The following is a 19,741-nucleotide window of genomic DNA, read 5'->3' on the forward strand; positions in this document are numbered from 1 at the left end:
TGTTTTGTGTGTATGTGTGTAACCTGACGTCGTGTTTTGTGTCCATGCGTATTAACGACTAAATATAAACTTTGAAATTAACTAAAAAAAAAAAATCCAATTTGGACATTATGCTCTGCAGTGTGAACGTAGCCATAGCCAGATCACACACGCAGGCATGCAAGGGCAGTGTCAGAGCGTCAAGGGGACCTCGGTTGTAGTCAGGAAGTAGACTAGCTTCTCAACTAGTTTACTTTTTCTTTTCTTTTTTCTTTTTTTTCCACCGCAATACTCGAATTGTGAACCTCCTGTTCCGAAGTCCAAATCTTTACAGATAACATACTGCTGCCTCTGTATGCAGTGCTGCTCGATTTAAATATCAAAACACATGCCATATGCCTTTCCACAGGTTTCAGGAGGGACACAATGGGGGCATTTCTGGACAAACCAAAGATGGAAAAATACAATTCCCATGGTGAGGGTAACAGCCTGCGCTTTGGGCTAAGCAGTATGCAGGGCTGGCGGGTAGAGATGGAAGACGCACACACGGCAGTAATTGGCTTGCCTCACGGTCTCGACCCCTGGTCATTTTTTGCTGTTTATGATGGGCACGCCGGCTCTCAGGTGGCCAAGTACTGCTGCGAGCACCTGTTGGAGCACATCACCAGCAACTCAGACTTCCAGAGTGCCCTGCAGGAGGATCCCTCAGTGGAAAGCGTGAAGAACGGCATCCGCACAGGTTTCCTCGAGATTGACGATCACATGCGAACCATCTCGGAAAAAAAGCACGGCGTGGACCGCAGTGGCTCCACCGCCGTGGGCGTGATGATATCACCGAGCCACGTCTACTTTATTAACTGTGGTGACTCGCGGGGGCTCCTGAGCCGGGGGGGTGCCGTGCACTTCTTCACGCAGGATCACAAACCCAGCAACCCTCTGGAGAAGGAGAGGATCCTGAACGCCGGCGGCTCAGTCATGATACAGCGAGTTAACGGCTCCCTGGCCGTGTCTCGGGCCCTCGGCGATTTCGACTACAAGTGTGTGCATGGGAAAGGCCCGACAGAGCAGCTCGTCTCACCTGAGCCTGAAGTTTATGCAATCGAGAGATGTGAAGGGGATGATGAATTTATTATTCTTGCTTGTGATGGCATCTGGGATGTCATGGCCAATGAAGAACTCTGTGACTTTGTCCGGTCAAGGCTAGAAGTCACGGATGATCTTGAAAGAGTCAGCAATGAAATTGTTGACACTTGCCTGTACAAGGTATGCCATGTTGACCAAAAATACACCTGTGTGTTCTCACATTAACTCTAACCGCTCTCGACCTTTGTGTTTCTTTTCACAGGGTAGTCGGGACAATATGAGTGTTGTTTTAATCTGTTTTCCTGGTGCTCCAAAAGTTTCTCCAGAAGCAGTTAAACGAGAAGCCGAGTTGGATAAGTATCTGGAGTCAAGAGTAGAAGGTAAACACAAGAAACCAGGAAATTAGTAGGCAGATGTTGACTAGGGATGATAAATGTTTCAGTAGATGAAACTACTTTGTGGTCCATTTGAAATGTCAACTCAAATATTGTTCCTTTCTATTTCCACTCTGGATTGAGTGGAATTAAGGCATTCTGCATCCAGCTGTAAATGGGGAAACATTCTATGCAATTTTTCTCCCAATTCAAAACCATTCCCAGGTGACTTCATAACATGTCTCTGAAATGCCTTTCTCCAAATATCCCATGTATCATTCTAGGGCTGGGCAATATGGACAAAAAAAAACGGTACTCTAAAATGACATCATCGGCTTATTATATTTTGAGCTGTAGTAAGTGCTGCTCTACCATTTCCAGCTACTACAGCAGTCAGAATGGGGGGAAAAAGAGAAAAAAGATATATGGTGACTTATGCCGCATATGGACAGTCCTTAACACAGACGGTAATCACAGGACAGCGACGACATACATTTGAAACTGACAGCAAATGCAGCTGCAGTCTTTTGACAGTTTGACAAAAAGATCCTACTCATACTACATGTGATCGAAATCTAAATTCAATTACGATTATTACACTCCACGATTACAAAATTGGCGTAATCGTAAAAAACGTTATTAATACTCATTTATATCCAACGCACTATGTTTACACAAGGAAATCACATTTGAATTTATACATTTGCACCTTTTTAAAATGTTATAGTTTTTATAAATGCCGTTTGGTCTTAATTTGTCTATATATTTTACGTTTAAACATTTTCTTGTTTTGTACCAAAAAATAAATGATAATTGAATAATCGCGATTTCAATAATTACCATTCATTTGATGAATCAACAGACATGATTGCGCCTCCTTCAAATGAACTCCTGCTATGGTAAAGTAAATAAATAGATAAAAAGTAAGTAAATAAGTAAATAAATAATAAATTAGATAACGGTTTTGTAACAGGTGGTTTAAATGAATCAAAATTAAGTTGAGGTTTAATTCCGTGTCTGGAGTGTCATTAAATTGTGAAATTACACAACCAACTAAATTTTTGGTGAGCGAGTTGGCACCAATCCATTACACTGTCTGGAACATCACCAGTCTTCGACAGTTTGTTCAGGGTACTAAATTTAATTTTAAAAGAAGTGAAGGAATGGTTCATTGAGAGACTTTCTTGTCAAATGTGATACAATGCACAATCCAGTCATATTTAAAGCCCAAGTCTGTAGTCGATGTGTTACTTTCCATTCGCAAATATTTATATTTGACCTTCCTCTGTGTCCAGGAAGCTTACGTGTGATTTGTGTTTTCGATCAGACATCCTAACAAAACAGGGAGATGAAGGCGTACCAGACTTGGTGCACGTTATGAGGACGTTAGCGACGGAGAGCATCCCCAACCTCCCTCCCGGAGGAGAGCTTGCAAGCAAGTACGTGACCTTTTATTCTTGGAATAAACATGAGTGTTTACTCACTATTTGTTAACCGTTTTTATTTTAAAGTTTATCTTTTCTCCTCTCCAGACGAAGTGTTATTGAAGCGGTGTACAACAAACTCAACCCCTACCGAAGCGATGACACAGTAAGTATCCCAAATTGTTCTCTCCAAACACTTTTAACTCATTGAGGCGTTGGCTTTGGTTGAAGTATGCATGCTTTTTGACATGTGACTCTAAACTTTAACCAACTTTGTGAAAGTTCGGTAACACTTTTTTCCAAGTGCCAAGCAATAGATCTCAAATGCAATTGGAAAAATATGAACCGTGGATCAGTATTGTGATAAGAACTGTCACTCCTCTGATGTACAAATGTATATATATTACTCATGTTAATTCCTTATAATTTCCGTGATCAATATGCAAAAAAGTGCAATAATTATTAAAGCAGTTTGAAGAGCAAATAGATGAAATTCTTTGCACATACAGTGGTACCTTGAAAGTCGAATGCTGGAACGCTGGTCGACCTCCAATTTGGGTGACAAGCGTTTCTCATTTAAGCTTATCCTCTCATCCCTTTATTAAAAAATATGACATTCCAAGTGACAGTACAGAAAATGAACAAAGTAATTGTGGTTCAGTTATTGGTTTGGTCCCTAGCATTTCAGAAAATACAAACGTTTTATTTCGATTCAATACAAAGATAATCAGTCTGCTTTCATGGAGGAATACATAAATTGGAAAATATTTACTGAAAATTCTAAGGATTTGAACAAGTATTAATCGATTATCAAAGATTATGATCAATTAATTTGATAATCGATTGTTGATTATTCGTTGCACCTCTATTTGAGACCAATTATATTTAGAATCATTTGGTCAATCTGAATTTGATTTGTTTTATGCTGCAATCACACAGCTTCTACTAGCTGAACAGATTTTAACATACAGTAATTAGCCCCAGAGTATGTCACATTTTTGGGGGAAATTTATTTTACAAAAAAACAAAACCAAGTACAATAGAGCTCGGACCGGCACCCAAAATCTTCGTTCCCTAATCGTGGGTGCGTTCGGAAATACGTTACGACCGCACACTGCTACACTCTGACCGTCCGGTAACTCAGCGTGTTGTTCAAATGGGTCATTTGGTTATTCAGAGTGCCCTTAAAAAGGAGTGCCGGAGAAAATGTTTGCTTTATAGCCTAGGCTGTATTCAGAAATTAATGGGAGGGGAGCGAACTCTGTCTCTCCAAACGCATCCAATCATTGTTGTGGCGTAAGGAAGCCGCATGCTAAACTCGTAATATCTCAAACATTAGTTGCCATGGCTACTACTCCTACTTATTCTTTCTTGAATTCAGGTGGTCGGCAAATACTTTTCGTGCACTACCGCCACCCTTTTAGCATGCTAAAAATGTGTCCATTGCCGGTAATGCATGAATACTACTACTACTTCTTCCATTTGTCATTACTTCCTGTTCCTCCTCCATTTATTTTTCCTGAATTTTCATCTTCGTCCTTCAATTGTTCCTCCATTTTGTTGTTCCATTTCTTCCTCTTCCTCTTCTTCATCCATTTCTTCTTCCATTTCTTTTGGCGATTGGCGTCTTTATTTCAATTTCGTCTTCTTTGATTTCCTCTTCCTCCATTTCTTCTTCCATTTCTTACGGCAGTTGGAAAATACTTTTGGTGCATTACCACCACCTGTGGACCACCTTCTGGCCACCAGTGCTAATGCACCAAAAATATTTGCCAACCGCCAAAAGACAGTCAACATGATTAAGGAACGGGGATTTTGGGTGTCTGGCCGAGCTCGAACTTTAATACCGAAATTTCTGGACTACAAAGTGCACCTGGGGAAAAGCCGTAACCGCTAAATTCAGCCATAAAAAGATAATTTTGTACCTACATTAGCATCTTTGGACTAATAGACACGGGTCTCCATGTTATTAAATGGGATCTTATATATATTATAAACATCAGTTGACACTTTTTTTCCCCCAAACAATGTCAAACGCAGCTTTAGTTATATAGCGTACCGGAACCTTTCTCAGACTCTTGTTGTCACACACTGCAAAGAATATTCATTATGAGGGCGAACGTGGACACTTTGATTGCTCCATTGGAATGTGTTCGGTAATTTCATTGGTCAGATGTGACAAGAATGGGTAAATCTGTTGACGGCTCATCGGTAAAAATCCATAAATAAACCGCATCACATTACAAAACGCTGGGATCAAAGTTTTGGCAAAAAGTAGCTGCTTATAATGCAAAAAATACGGTATATACAAGACCACCTGAGTCTAAGTTGCAGGACCAGGATTTGAGGAGTTTGAATGGTTCAACATTTGAGGTTTCCAGTGTTATGTGCATTGAAGAAGTAAAGTTGTATTATGCCTTGTAATACAGACATTGCAACGATCTAATGTTGTTCATATAGAATTTGAACGAATAACACAGATTTCGCTAATAGTATTTGATTTGAACACTGATTTTCAGTGATGGAATCAAGTCAAAAGTCTGTGAAAGCCCTTGTTTCCAATTTGTAGATTGTCTTTATGCAAGGGAGGTGTATGGATTCAATCTCAATAGCTGCATACTCTGTGGCTATTAACCCCAAGAAAACACTAAATACCACATTTTGTCATCTTGAACAAAGTTGAAAAGTATATACGAGTCTAGAAGACTCGTATGTAATGTACTAGACTCAACTAAGTATATTTTCTTCTCAATTTTCTATCCCTGCCCCAATCTCCCATAAATGTGTCTTATTTTCATGTTTCTCTCTGTCCTGGGTGGTAGAAAAAACATTTTGAGTACCATGGTGAAAACAGTTGTTCAATTCGGTTCAACCGGGGCGGTCTCTCCGTGTTTGAAGCAAACGTAATGTCCTAACTTGAGAATATCCGCAGCCACGAATGCTACACGCGCATTCTGAAAGAGGTTCGTCCAATTTCCATAGGGAGAGTTTTTATCCGAATATATCAAGTTGACTTTATATTGGCTGATTTCTGCATTTGTTTTCTGTGGAGAGCAAGTCAATCATTAAAAAGTGCACTTTTTTGAACTTTGGTTTTTCATCTAATTTGAGCAAACTGGTCCCTTTGAGGTCCTTAATCGGTTTGATATTTGAAACAAATGGGGAGTGCAAAGTGCACCAGAAACTTGAAGGTTTTAATTTTCACCGAGCCTTTCAAGGCTTAAAACATAAAGCGCCTTGCTGGTTTCTAAAGCAGAGCAGATTGATTGCTTGGCCCTGCCTTGGCTTTAAGTAAACCTTGCAAAAATGCTCTCATTTTGGTCTGTTCTGTTGTTTCAATCCCACTACTCCCATAGTGTCATCCTGCATCCAGAGAAAAAGCTTTGCATCTCCGCACATTACATTTTTCACAGATTAGCTGTAATATGTATATATTAGGGGTGTTACGGTTTTTGTATTCGTCCCGTACCGTCTCGCAGGCTTCACGGTTCGGTGCACGCAGTCACGAATACGACAAATACGTTTGATGTGGCGGGGGCAGGGGGGTCAACCAGGGCCTGATGCTGCATTTCACACCAATGCTACGTTCGCACCAATTCCGTTGGGAGCGCTTCTGGCGGCGCGTCACTGTCCTTTTTTTAATCCAATTCTCCGTCTCTTAGCCAATTTAATGCATCAGAATATACACGTGACGGTGTTGCAAGACCGCGCAGGATGTCGTGGAATTTCTTCGAGCCGTAGGTAGGCTAATGGCGGGCGCCGTCGATTGCCGGGAGCTCTGATTAAAGTAAGTAACGGCAGTGATATATAGACGACGTGCACGACCAGTGGAACCAGTCGAACGTGGTATGATATGGTTTGTAGACAATTACGATATTGACTAATTTGTAACAGAATAGAGGATGGTAATTATCACTTGTTTTTTTTTTAATTTTTTAAAAATTAAAATAGTGCTTCTCTTGCACTGACGCGTTATTTTTACATCTTTGATTGAAACAGTAAATAATAATACATTCTGCCTGTGTGAAAGCCACGTCTAAGCTCTTTCATTCTTTTGGAATTATGTTTCTGTCTGCTACAGGGGCTGAGATATTTATCATTTTGTAAGTGTTGAATTTCTGGGAGAACTTCAGGTTTTCAAAGGTAATTCCAAAGGCGACCTTAGGTTTTGGGGAGCTGTTGAGAAAGGCGCTTTAGGCCTTAATGGCTTAAACACTCAGCAGCAACAGCCTATGACTATGACACATTTAAGTATTCAAGTTAAAGACAAATTGTCATTACAGTACATATATACACTTTTTGTGATGAAAAAAATACATACAATAACAGTTACAATTATTTCTAATATATTAAAACTCATTTTATAATGAAATATAGTAACTTTAAAGTCTTTATGAAATCATTGACATTTTTTAGGCATTAAAATCTTTGAATATGCAACAGCATATTGTAACGAATTGGGTTATCTTTGTTACAGCTCTAGCTGTTATGAAATGCGCTATATAAATAAAATTGCATTGTATTGTATTGTGGTCGGATTTGTGTTTTGCTAGTTGTGATGTTTCCGGGGTTCATGAATGCATCGTACAGCTAGTGAGACGAGCAGCGGAGAACGAAGGAGAGTGCTGTTGTACTTTGTTTTTGGCTAAAAAGACTGCTTGCTTCCTCGTCTAAGAAACATTCAGTCAGATGATGCTGTTTTAAGTCTTTATGTTAGACGTGCTACCCACAGCATAGCCGCCGATCACATGTAGTGATGTCGGCACCCAACTGTGAGACTTAACACGTACGTTTCCCCATCAGCGATTTGAACAGGACAGCCAGAATGTTCCCAAATAGGAGATCGCAGTGTACGGGGGACCTTCGAGCTCTGGCTTGTTTGCGTATTCGTTTGCTCTTCCTTAGTGCCGCCGCCCTCCTCTCCCGCGTGCAACAGTCAATTGCGCCCGTGTGTAATCTTGCGCGAATAAGTGGACCGAACCGAACATGCCATACTGAAACGTGTTAATACACCCACGTGTACCGTTGCACCCCTAATATATATATATATATATATATATATATATATGAATAAATAATCAAGTTTCACATAGGGAAGACCGTCAATTGAATAATCTGCGAGTCTACTTGTTTTACAAGTGTAACTACTATTCAGTCAAACACTAGAACAACAAACAATAAAGTCACGCTTGGCGCTGATGACACCTGGCAGATGCTGCGCGTTTGGAGGTGATTGTCTTCACTTTAAACTGACTTTGTGGTCTACGTTCCATTCATCTTTTATCATTATCCTTATCGTTTTAGGCACATTGTACTGAGCATCAAGGACAGAAATGTGTGTACTGCTTTCCTATGTGGCTGCTAGTTCCATTCATCACCATTAAAAATGGTGCTGGGACTTGAAAACTACAAAATTCATCTCATTAATTAGAGGCTTGCAAATGAATCCAAGTTCATTTCATTTCAGTTCAACCTGAATATTTGACTCATTAAGTAATGTTTTTCGATTTGAGTAGCTTTTTGCTCAGCAAATAGACATAAACACAACTATAACCACAATGTTAATTTTCCATCAGGCTTAATTTACATGCACAAACAGATAAGTGCCATTTTTAACCAAGTGCAACTACGGGACTATTTTTTAAAATTACTATTCCCAAGGCTCCAACTCCTAAATTCAACTAATACATGTCAGTCAATGGTCAATCAAATGCTGTACATCTTTCATATGCCTAGACAGGCCTACATGTCTGAACCTCCAAATCTAGCTAGCTAAATGCATGCTCTAAATCAGGGGTGCCCATTACGTCGATCACGATCGCAAAGGCACCGTGGGTAGATCACCAGCCTGTCATCCGTCCTCACTACTGTATTGCTACGTTACTGCGTTGGGAGCGTTTCTGGCGGTGCGTTTCAATTGGATTCAATGTAGTACGCGCGGGCGGGCGCCGTTGCTTGCGAGGTGGCGCGAATGATGCGTTTGAAGCCGTGGGACGTGGAGCGAAGCACCGGAAATCCGCCCATTCGCTCCACTCGGCGCGTATAAACAAGTCAACTTTTGTGCCATTTCGCCTCGCGGCAGCAAAGTCAGCATCGGGCATGCTACGTCAGACACACAGCGTCCTGTTCACTCGGCGGCCTTTTTTTTTTTTTAACAGTTCTTGAACTTTACAGACAACAATATTGATAGCATTAGTATAGTGTGCAAAATGTTGACTTGTTTTATACTCCATGAATGGAGAGAATGGGCGGATTGTTGTTGCTGCAAATCTGCTTGAGGCAGCTACTGTCAGCAGCTACTGTCCGGACTATGCGTCCCTAGCTGATTCCATTCAGTGCAAGTCATCAGAGTAAGGTAATTACAAAACATATTTTTTTGTTGTATTGTTCTATATAGGTTGATGCAGTCATGCAACTTACACCAGCATATACGGTCACATAAAAATAATTCTCAATATATTTATAAATAATGTCTTTGGCATTTTTATTAGGTGGTAGATCATTTTGACCCGGACATGTCACAAGTAGGTCTCAGGCTGAAAAGTGTGGGCACCCCTGCTCTAAGTGGTAGGAACGGGACAAGTAATTATAACTAAGTAATTCGGGCTAGATAACCGTTAATGTGAACGAAAGCGCTCAATTTGATTCCAAAGTGCTAAACACTTGACTGTACTGGCCACCGGAAAATTTGCAAAATTGAAAATTAAAAAAAAAAACAGCTTCATGATATAGCTCTACAATTGAGTACGACATTCTCTACATTCGCAGTCTTTGCATGTTTTTATCAATTGCCTTGAACATGTATAACTGACTTTACATGGTCTTTTAATGTAATTTCAAACTCATCGTACAACATTGCCCTTAAAAACGAAATAGTTTACAGATGATTTGAATTTGAAAAGTGCACTTGTACATACAGTGGGTCCGTGTACGTGTGTGGGTTCGCTGTAATCCTTTCGGCTGACAAAAATGAGTCGAATTGTGGTCGCAGGCCACATTGTAGTGATGGTTTCCTTCAGAGGACCATTGTAACTGCGAAAGTATCTCAATGTATAATCGCCTCTTCATATTATAACAAATCGATGGATAACTATTTTGGAAATCAGAGGTCAGGGAAAATAGTTTGTTCAACAATGTTCAGTTTATTTATAAAAATGTGATTCAATATCTCAATGGTATCAAAAGTGAAGACGCGTTGCAATGTATTATTAAAGATATTACCAAGAAAAATGAAGATGATGCACCTCATTTGCTTTAGCAGGCCACATAAAATGATGTGACGGGCCTTGAGTTTGATACCTAGGCTTTAAATGCTCACTCAATTGATGTCTTGGGCGCTTTTTTTTTTTTACCCCCAAAATAATGGTTTCAAATTGTTCGAGCTGGGTTCACCAACATGGTGTCTGCAGGCAGATTGTAGCTCTCAAGGGACCTATTCTAAAAATAACTCGATGAGCTGTGTCTCTTTTTTTGTGTGTTGCTATTCGAAAATAAAAACAAATAGCACTACCTACCAGCGAACTGCTTTTAACTTTTCACACTTACACTAGTGTAAATATGGAAATGATATGAAACAAAAAAAAAAAAGAAAACAATAATATACTGTAGTTAGTTCAACGTTCAGTAAGGTAGCGCATGGCCTAAGAATAGTGTTGTGGAGACAAGCTAGTAGGCGCAGTAAAATTGGGCAGGTCATTTACCACCAAATGATTTGATCAGATTATTTTTTTCAGAAATGTGTATCAAACTGGTAGCCTTCACATTAAGTACACAAGGTGTAACACTCAGTTTCAAAAATGTGACCTCGAGGTTTGTTCAAATTAGGATGTTCAACTGTGTATGAATAAATTTCTTCAAGGACTGAAACGGTTAATAAAATACCTCAAATAACTTGATTACCCCCCCCCCCCCCCGCCTCCTTCAAAATAAAACAAAACAAAAACCAGCAAAATCTCAGTCTGGAAGCATTTCAGAGCTGTTTTTTTCCACATGGACTCATGTAACTGTTGACTCCCACATAATGGCACTCAAAATATGCAGAATGGCTATTTTGTTTATTTGCTGACTCCCAAGTCACTTTCTGGGCCAGGCCCCGCCTTTTAAAGCCACGCACACTCAAAGTCACAAATATGGAGTGGAACATTAGAATGGCGACCCCAAGTGGACAACAATAATATCTGCATCGCACATCCACGTTTTGTTGTTAAGTAATGTAAAATCTGTTTTTATATATCAATTGATGAGATAATTGATAGATCAGTCGAGTCTGAGAAACATATTTATTTGGTGCACCCTTACTTTCTTAAAGCGGAAGTCAACCCAAGCATATTTTTTTCAAGAAAATGTTCCCAGCAGGCCCACTAGTTGAAACACAGCATTCTGATTAATTTTGCGTTTGTGGAATATAAATTAAGTAGCAAAATGCACTTGTTTTTAGCCATCTCTGTGGGTGGCCATTTTGTCTTCTGTCGACTGAAAATGACATCACAACTGCTTACAACGACCAATCACAGCTGACCTGTTCTCTGAATCTGAGCCGTGATTGGTCGTTGTGAGCATTTGTGATGTCATTTTCAGACGACAGAAGACAAAATGGCCGCCCCCAGAGATGGCTAAAAACGAGTGGATTAACACTTATTCCAAAAACGCAATATTTATCAGAATGCTCTGTTTCAACTAGTGGGCTTGCATAAAAAATATTCTTGAAAAAAAATATGTTTGCGTTGACTTCCGCTTTAACTAAAGTTAAGGTTAAGAAAATGAATCAGTACATATCATGTTCAAATTGTTCTCCCAGAAAAAGAAAAAGTCAATATTGATAATGCATGAGAACATTTACTTGATACATTATTTAGAGGTGTCATGCTAGTGCCTTGCAGTAGATAAACATGTATTTCCTTGCAGTATGTTCATATGTATTTTTTCCCTTTTTTAAAATATTGTGAATACTGGTGGAATTGGGACCTGAGTCTGAAGGGTGTTGTCCTTCCTCTCCTCTCTTGTCAAGGACTCAGCGTCCACAGATGACATGTGGTAACACAGCATCGCACCACTAACACAGCATAGCGTTTACAAACCACCATCCTCTCAAGACCCACAGCAGCTCAAGCTCAGCCCAGCTCAGCAGTCTGTCTTGCCGTCACTCTGAGCTTTTGGTTTCTAAGAAGGGAATTTCATGGGAGGAGGAAGAGGAGGAGGAAGAGGAAGAGGAGTTGCATGCACACAAACAAACGTGGAGATAGTGCAGCGCCAGTCCACTCTGGAGTTCAGGATCCCCACCAACATACCCCACCCAGTGTCTTGTCTCCCCTTTGTGTTCACCCTTCCTAATACTTCTTCTAAAGTCAAACATAACAAGTGAGTCCACACGGCTTTCTTACCTTTTTTTTTTTTTTTTTGTTCAATAATCAGCTTATGTAGTAGGGTTTTTTTTTTTTCCTGTTGTTGTTGCTGTAATTAATTTGATTCACATTTCCTTGTGTGCGTTTGTATATTTCTGTTTTTGTGAAGTGCAATTGTCCTGTACAAACAGCCTGTATTTAATGCAGCTTGATTAAGTTAAAAAAAAATGAAATGAAATGAAAAGAGAACCTTTTTATGCACTATCTGCCTTTTCCTGCTCTTCTGGAATTTTAACCCATTTCTACATAGTGAATATTACTGCTTGTCCTCCAGGCACGGTGCCTCCACGCTTTTTACTTTTCCTCGCTCCTCAGTTAGTCTATGCTCTTTAAAGAAACGGGTAAATTGTATAGTTGACAGCACAGTAAGCTCTATATCAAAACCATTTACACCCTAATTATCCCCCCCCCCCCCCATGTGCTTTTGGAAAAAAAAACAAAAAAAACCTTGTATTTTATTTTTGTATGCATTTTTTTTTCTGTACATGCTCCAATAACGCAAAGTGTCATTTTAAAAACATAAGCCACCTGTCTGACTAGATACTTGCAAGCGTGTATGGGTGCTTGTGTGTATGTACGTGCACGCGTATCCTTGTGTTCGTCGCGCTTCACACACACACACACCAGGCTGCTTTTCTTTTTTTTCTTTTTTTCTTTTTTTTTTATAAGATATATAAAGGGAATTACAAAGCTATAGTCTGCCCTTTCCATATCACATTCGTATTCACAGAGTGTCAGTGTGCATGCTCTTGTTGAACAATTGACATTTATAAAGCCAAGTTTTATTGCAGTCCCAAGGACACAAAGTCGGTCTGTTTCGTGGATGTCTTTCATAAGTCGTACAGTGGTTTGATTTCCCCCCTCCCCTCCTCTTTACCACATTCTTTCTGATTTATGCCAGCCTTGTGTGTGTGTGGGGGTGTGCGTGCGTGTGTGTGTATATCTTTTGTGTGACACAACCTTTGACATCACAAGTTTTAAAATTGTGGACATTTCTCTGTGTGGACAATTTGGCTGGTCCACACATGGGGGAAAAAAAGGCTGGGACAAGCTCACGTGTGTCCCTCCGACAACACATTGATTTGGTTTGTGGGATATTTTAAAGATATTATAATTGGACTGATGTGAACACTTGAGCACTGACTATTTCATGGTGTGACCACATAGGATCAACTGTTAGCTCGATTACTTTAAAGGCTGTCTTTTGTTTTTTCTTTTTTTTTTGTGGGGGCTGGGGGGCATTCATACCAAGAACAAATCCGCTGATTGTAAAGTGTCGTCATGGTTGTGGACAGCACCATTTTTTTTTTTTTTTTGTTTGTTTTTTTTGTTTCCTTGGGGTTTTGCTGTGCGCCCAAGCCGGGCAGGCCACACAGTCCAGTTTGCTGCTAGCGCCAATGATTTGTGTGTTCACCTCTTGTATCCCCCACCCCCCTTCTTCGTCATTGACAATATCTGCTTCCACTCACGGCAGATACATTTCTCCAAGAGGAAAGGTCTTTCTTTCACCTTCATATTCTGCTATTTTATGGTCTAAAAATTGCATTGTGGAAATTAATGTATGTATATATTTTTGACTTTTAACATTCAAGGAATAAATATGTTGTTTGAGTTAGATTTTCTTTTCTTTTCACCATGGACAAAATGGGATCCTGCTTTGTCTTGGGGTCCTATAAATTTGTTTGTAAAACCGCTATTGAAACCCTCTTCCATAAGTGGATCTACAGTTTTCAAACAGTTCCAGTGTAATAATACTAAGAAACTCGAAAGTGTATTTCTTTCAAAATGACAATCCTAACTCTACCCTGCTTGTCGTGGGTCGCAAATTCTTTGACTCAAATCCTTCCTGAGCCACTTTCTAACCTAATGTGGTAGCAAAATGGCCAAAAAGTCCATGTGTTAAAGATGATGGAAATCTCACCTTAGTTTTTAACCACTGGTGGTGCTGTCGAGTCCATGTTGAAGCAGCTACGTAGCTTAGCGTCACGTGATTTGATGTAAACTAACACACAGGGTACAATTTAAAGGTGCCACAACAAAAAGAGCGAAGACTAATGCGGCAAGCTATTGTGGTTGTTAGTGTGATGAACTATGGGTGGAAGTGAACATATGTAATTGGCCTTAAAGACAAAGATTATGATGATGATGATGGAGAAAATGACAATTGTTGCATGGAAGCAACATGGTTTCAAGGTTGTGAATAATCCTGATAAAGTGGTGGCTCAGTAAAGTATAAATGTCCTATTATGTGTGTGCGTGCGTGTGGGCAAATAATACACATAAAAAAATTGGAGAAAAAATAAAACAAAGACTTACAATCATGACTTTGGGTGTTTGAATACAGTACTTTGATATTTACACTATTATTAAAATCCCATTTATTCGATAACTGCTGATTGATATTTAATTGAGGAACCTTAACATGACGTTTGTGTTACTATCACATTTTTTCTTATACACATTTACAAAAAAGAATTCCACTTGATAGTGCTGTTCTGCTCTTACCACTGAGGATTCAGGTTTGCGATTGTAATGAATGAATAACAAAGTGACTGTATTCAGTATCGCTCGTGTTGAGATTAGTTTTTGAAGAGACTTGGCCATGATACCTTCAAAAAAGAAAAGTGCTTCGTTTCATTTCACTTTTCATCACATGCTTTGACTCCCAAAGCCCTGTCACAGTTTTACCCAACCCCCCCAAAAAGAAGTCCTTTTTCATTTACCTGGAAACTAAAAATACCTCATTTACATTCATGTTTTTGTGTTGTATTCTCTACTTGCACAACGCATTTGGTGTGTGTAGAGTTTTTTTAACAAAAACTAAGATTAAAAAAACATTTGGATGACTAGTAATCCTACTAACATTTTTAAGAACACTGTTTTTCATATGTACATATCTTTGTATATATGTGTGTGTGTATATATATATATATATGCATGTGTGTATATGTATGTATATATATGCATATGCGTATATATATACACATGTGTATATATGTGTATATATATATATATATATTTATATATGCATGCATGTGTGTATATATATATATATATATATGCATGCATGTGTGTATATATGTATATATATATATATATATATGCATGCATGTGTGTATATATGTGTATATATATATATATATATATATATATATATATATATATATATATATATATATATATATATATATATATATATATATATATATATATATATATATATATATATGCATGTGTGTATATATGTGTATATATATGTATGTATCTGTGTATATAAATGTATATATGTATGCGTATATATGTGTATATATATATGTGTATATAAATATATGTATGTATATATATATATATGTATGTGTATATATATATATGTATGTGTATATATATATGTGTATGTGTATATATATATGTGTATGTGTATATATATATATATGTGTATGTGTATATATATATATATATATATATGTGTCTGTATATATATATATGTGTGTATATATATATATATATGTGTGTGTGTATATATATATATATATATATATATATATATATGTATATTAGGGCTGCACAATGTTGGAAAAAATGACATTGCGATTTTTGGGGGGTTTGCGATATATAATTTTCTCCATATGACTTGAATAGATTTGTTTGGCAATAATTTGGTTAACTCACCATGACATCATTGTATTCATATATCGTTTAATCGTTCATCTGTGAATGATGATTGCTGTATATAAAAGGGATCACAGCGGTCATGTCTCTGTAACATAATAGATTATTTAACATTGTATTTCACACTAAAATGTAAACAGCAGCAAAATATTAAACATATTTTAAACAAAAAAATAAAAAAAGCAGGTGGACTAGACCCTTGAGTCATTTAAAAAAATAAAAGAAAATAAAGAAAACTCTAAAGCAGCAGCAGAGTTATAAACAACTTTAAACTAAACTATAAAATATAAAAAAATTAAAAAGCAGGTGTACTAGCGCCTGAGTTGCAAAAATATAACATTAAGATAATAAATAAAAACTTGCTGAAACTGCAGCAAAGTTGTAAACAAATTGGAACAAAAATATTAAAACTTAAGTAACATATATATATATATATATATATATATAAAACATTGCATCCGTGATTTGTCTGTGCTGGTTGGACTTATTTTCATAAGGGGTTATGCTGGCGAAGGAGTCTGTAATTGTTTTTCGAGTAGATGAAGTTTCACCTTGGGTCCCACTTCTTAGTTTGAACTGCTCATACAGGGGCTTGTGACGGCAATTGCAGCAACAACGGTGAGGCACTGCTGGCAAAGGATGTTTTGTTGTTCTGAATCTTCCTTTTTATAGCTGAAATACTTTCATATTTAGAATGTTGACTTTCTTTTGGGGACTAAATCTACTGCCGCTTCTGCCGCCTCCTCCATGTCGCCTGATAAGAGCAGACAGCAGAGTGGAGGAGGAGGGGCCGGTGACTGTTGGCAGGAAGGAGGGGGTGAGTGAGACAGGCTGTGTAAGAGCACGGAGTAGCTTTCTGCTTTTTTTAAGCAAAACAAAAATGTGCGTATTCTAAGAAAGAAAAAAAAGTTAAAAAATCGCACGTCCTACGATGTGATTAGCGCACATCGCAATCGCGATGTTCAAAAGACACACCGTGCTGGCTTAGTATATATGTATGTATATATATATGTATCTATCTATATATGTGTGTATGTATATATGTGTGTATATATGTATATATATATACGTGTATATATGTCTATATATGTGTATATATATATGTGTGTATATATATATATATCAATGTGCGTATGTCTATATACGTGTGTATATATATATATATATACATATATATGTATACAGTATATATATATGTATGTATACAGTATATATATATGTATGTATACAGTATATATGTATGTATACAGTATATATATATATGTATGTATACAGTATATATATGTATATTTAGTGTATATACAGTGTGTATATATATGTATATACAGTGTGTATATATATATGTATATACAGTATATATATATGTATATACAGTGTATGTATATATATGTATGGATGTATACATATATGTATATGCAGTGGGTACGGAAAATATTCAGACCCATTGAAATTTTTCACTTTATTGCAGCCATTTGACCAAATCAAAAATGTTAATTTTATTTCTCATTAATGTACCTCAGCACCATCTTGAAAAAAGAGCTCTTCTCCTACGATTGCTCAGTTCGGCGGGACGACCAGGTCTAGAAGAGTTGCGGTCATCCCAAACTTCTTCCATTTGAGGATATAGGAGGCCACTGTGCTCTTGAGTGCTGCAGAAATTCTTTTGTAACCTTGGCCAGATCTGTGCCGTGCAACAATTCTGTCTCTGATCTCCTTGGTCAGTTCCTTCGACCTCATGATTCTCATTTGCTCTGACATGCACTGTGAGTTGTAAGGTCTGTAAGGTGTGTGCCTTTCCTAATCAAGTCCAATCAGTTTAATTAAACACCGCTGAAGGAACAAAACCATCTCAATGAGGGTCAGAAGAAATGTCCAGCATGTAAGTTAAATATGAAGGTTGCTGCAAAGGGTCTGAATACGTATATATTTATTTCCCTTTTTCTTTCTTCATAAATTAAAAAATAAAACAAGATGGGGTGCTGAGTTTACATTGAGAAATAAAATGAACTTTTTTTATTTTGGCAAATGGCGGCAATGACACAGAAAGTGAAATTTCAAGAGGATTTGATATTTTCCAGGATATCTCTGTACTTGGCTGCATTCCCCCCAACATGATGCTCCCACCACTGCCGGGATTGTATTGAGCATGTGATGAGCAGTGCCTGGTTTTCTCCACATACCTCTTAGAATGGACTTTCATGCGTCTTTGGGGCTGCAGTGATAGTTAACTTTGTGGAAGTCCCTACTGCATCTCTGGAGTGCAGCCACAATGATCTTTTGGTTCTTCTTTAACTCTCTCCCAATTGAAAGTTTAGTCGGACTCACCGACTAAATACATATATATATATAAATATATATATATATATTTATATAAATATATATATATATATATATATATATATATATATATATATAAATATATTTAAATATATATATATATATATATATAGTATATATGAGTATATATGAATGTGTATATATGTGTATATACGTATATATATGTATATGCATATATTTATGTATATATACACTTTATGCGTGTGTTTATATACCATCTGTGTATATACTGTATATGTGTGTGTATATATATATATCTATATATATATATATAAATATATATATATATATTTATATAAATATATATATATATATATAAATATATATAAATATATATATATATAGTATATATGTGTATATATGAATGTGTATATATGTGTATATACGTATATATATGTATATGCATATATTTATGTATATATACACTATGCGTGTGTTTATATACCATCTGTGTATATACTGTATATGTGTGTGTGTATATATATATATATATATATATATATATATATATATATATATATATATATATGTGTGTGTGTGTATATGCATGCTGTATGTATGTATGCTGTATATCGTCGCTGTCCTGTGAAAAACATTTATTTTATTTTTACTTTAATAGACTTTACTCGTTACAGAGATTCTATTAATGTGATTTTTTTTTTTTAAATGACAAAATTGTACATACGTCTTTTTCACGGGACACCAACAATATGTAATTTGGCTTTTTGATTTTACAGTGTGTAATACTAGTGTGTCCCTAATACTACTTTGTAACTAAATCTTAAAGTAGGTGCAGGTACAAGTCACTTAGATAGTCGTAAGCACTGATGCCGTCTAATCACCTTTTCTCAGAAAATATAACTGCACAAAAAAAAACCGTAAAAGGTCTGGACAGACTTCCCATTGTCAGCCTCTGATGATGCGATCAGATATTTGAATGGGACTTGCTAGCGCCCTATTGTACACATAGGTACCTTGTTTATGGCATTTGCAGTGTGACCCTTAGCAGTGAGGTTCGTTTGCACCCCCATTCCCCTCACGAGTCCCCACCTCCCCACCCTCACTGACCACCTCATAATAAGCTCACCAATTTGCCTTACCCACACGCCCCCTAGTTACTTGTTGAACAAAACCCAATGAGGAAGACAACAAACGCTGCTCATGTACATGCTAAAGTTCTTCAGCATATCATGGGGAAAAAAAAATGGACACGCATGTTAACCCTTTTGAATAACAATGTTGAAATCGTTTTGTTTGTTTGGTTTTTTTTCTCCTTCTGCAGTGTCAGACGTTAAACACTAGTGTGGTAACATGGTGACCTCGAGATCATTGTAAGTGTATGCTATGCTACATTTATGAGTACATTCAAAAATAGCTTTGTGTAGATAAGTAATGTCAATGTTGATTCAAATGCTTCTCGGAGTACTTGTATGACTACTGTCTATTTTCTATGATGTTCCAGCTCCAAAGGAAT

At 37.4% G+C, this 19,741-nt stretch overlaps 1 protein-coding gene across 3 annotated transcripts in view; it reads left to right on the forward strand.

The window, feature by feature from the left end:
- ppm1aa (protein phosphatase, Mg2+/Mn2+ dependent, 1Aa) overlaps window positions 1–19,741 on the forward strand; it is a 34,002-nt gene that overhangs the window by 3,805 nt on the left and 10,456 nt on the right. The window contains exons 2-6 of one of the 3 annotated variants that reach the window (XM_086048745.1): window positions 389–454; window positions 604–1,242; window positions 1,325–1,442; window positions 2,764–2,875; window positions 2,969–3,026. In XM_086048745.1, the coding sequence (XP_085904871.1) occupies window positions 389–454; window positions 604–1,242; window positions 1,325–1,442; window positions 2,764–2,875; window positions 2,969–3,026 (993 nt within the window). Of the gene's footprint in view, window positions 1–388; window positions 1,243–1,324; window positions 1,443–2,763; window positions 2,876–2,968; window positions 3,027–11,867; window positions 13,877–19,741 lie in introns of those variants that run through there. The other 2 variants (XM_086048746.1, XM_086048743.1) reach the window with 2 other exon arrangements.

This window comes from Filicampus tigris, chromosome 13 (assembly GCF_054856515.1).
Source record: "Filicampus tigris isolate MCC_2025a chromosome 13, RoL_Ftig_1.0, whole genome shotgun sequence".
In the NCBI taxonomy this organism is placed as follows: Eukaryota; Metazoa; Chordata; class Actinopteri; order Syngnathiformes; family Syngnathidae; genus Filicampus; species Filicampus tigris.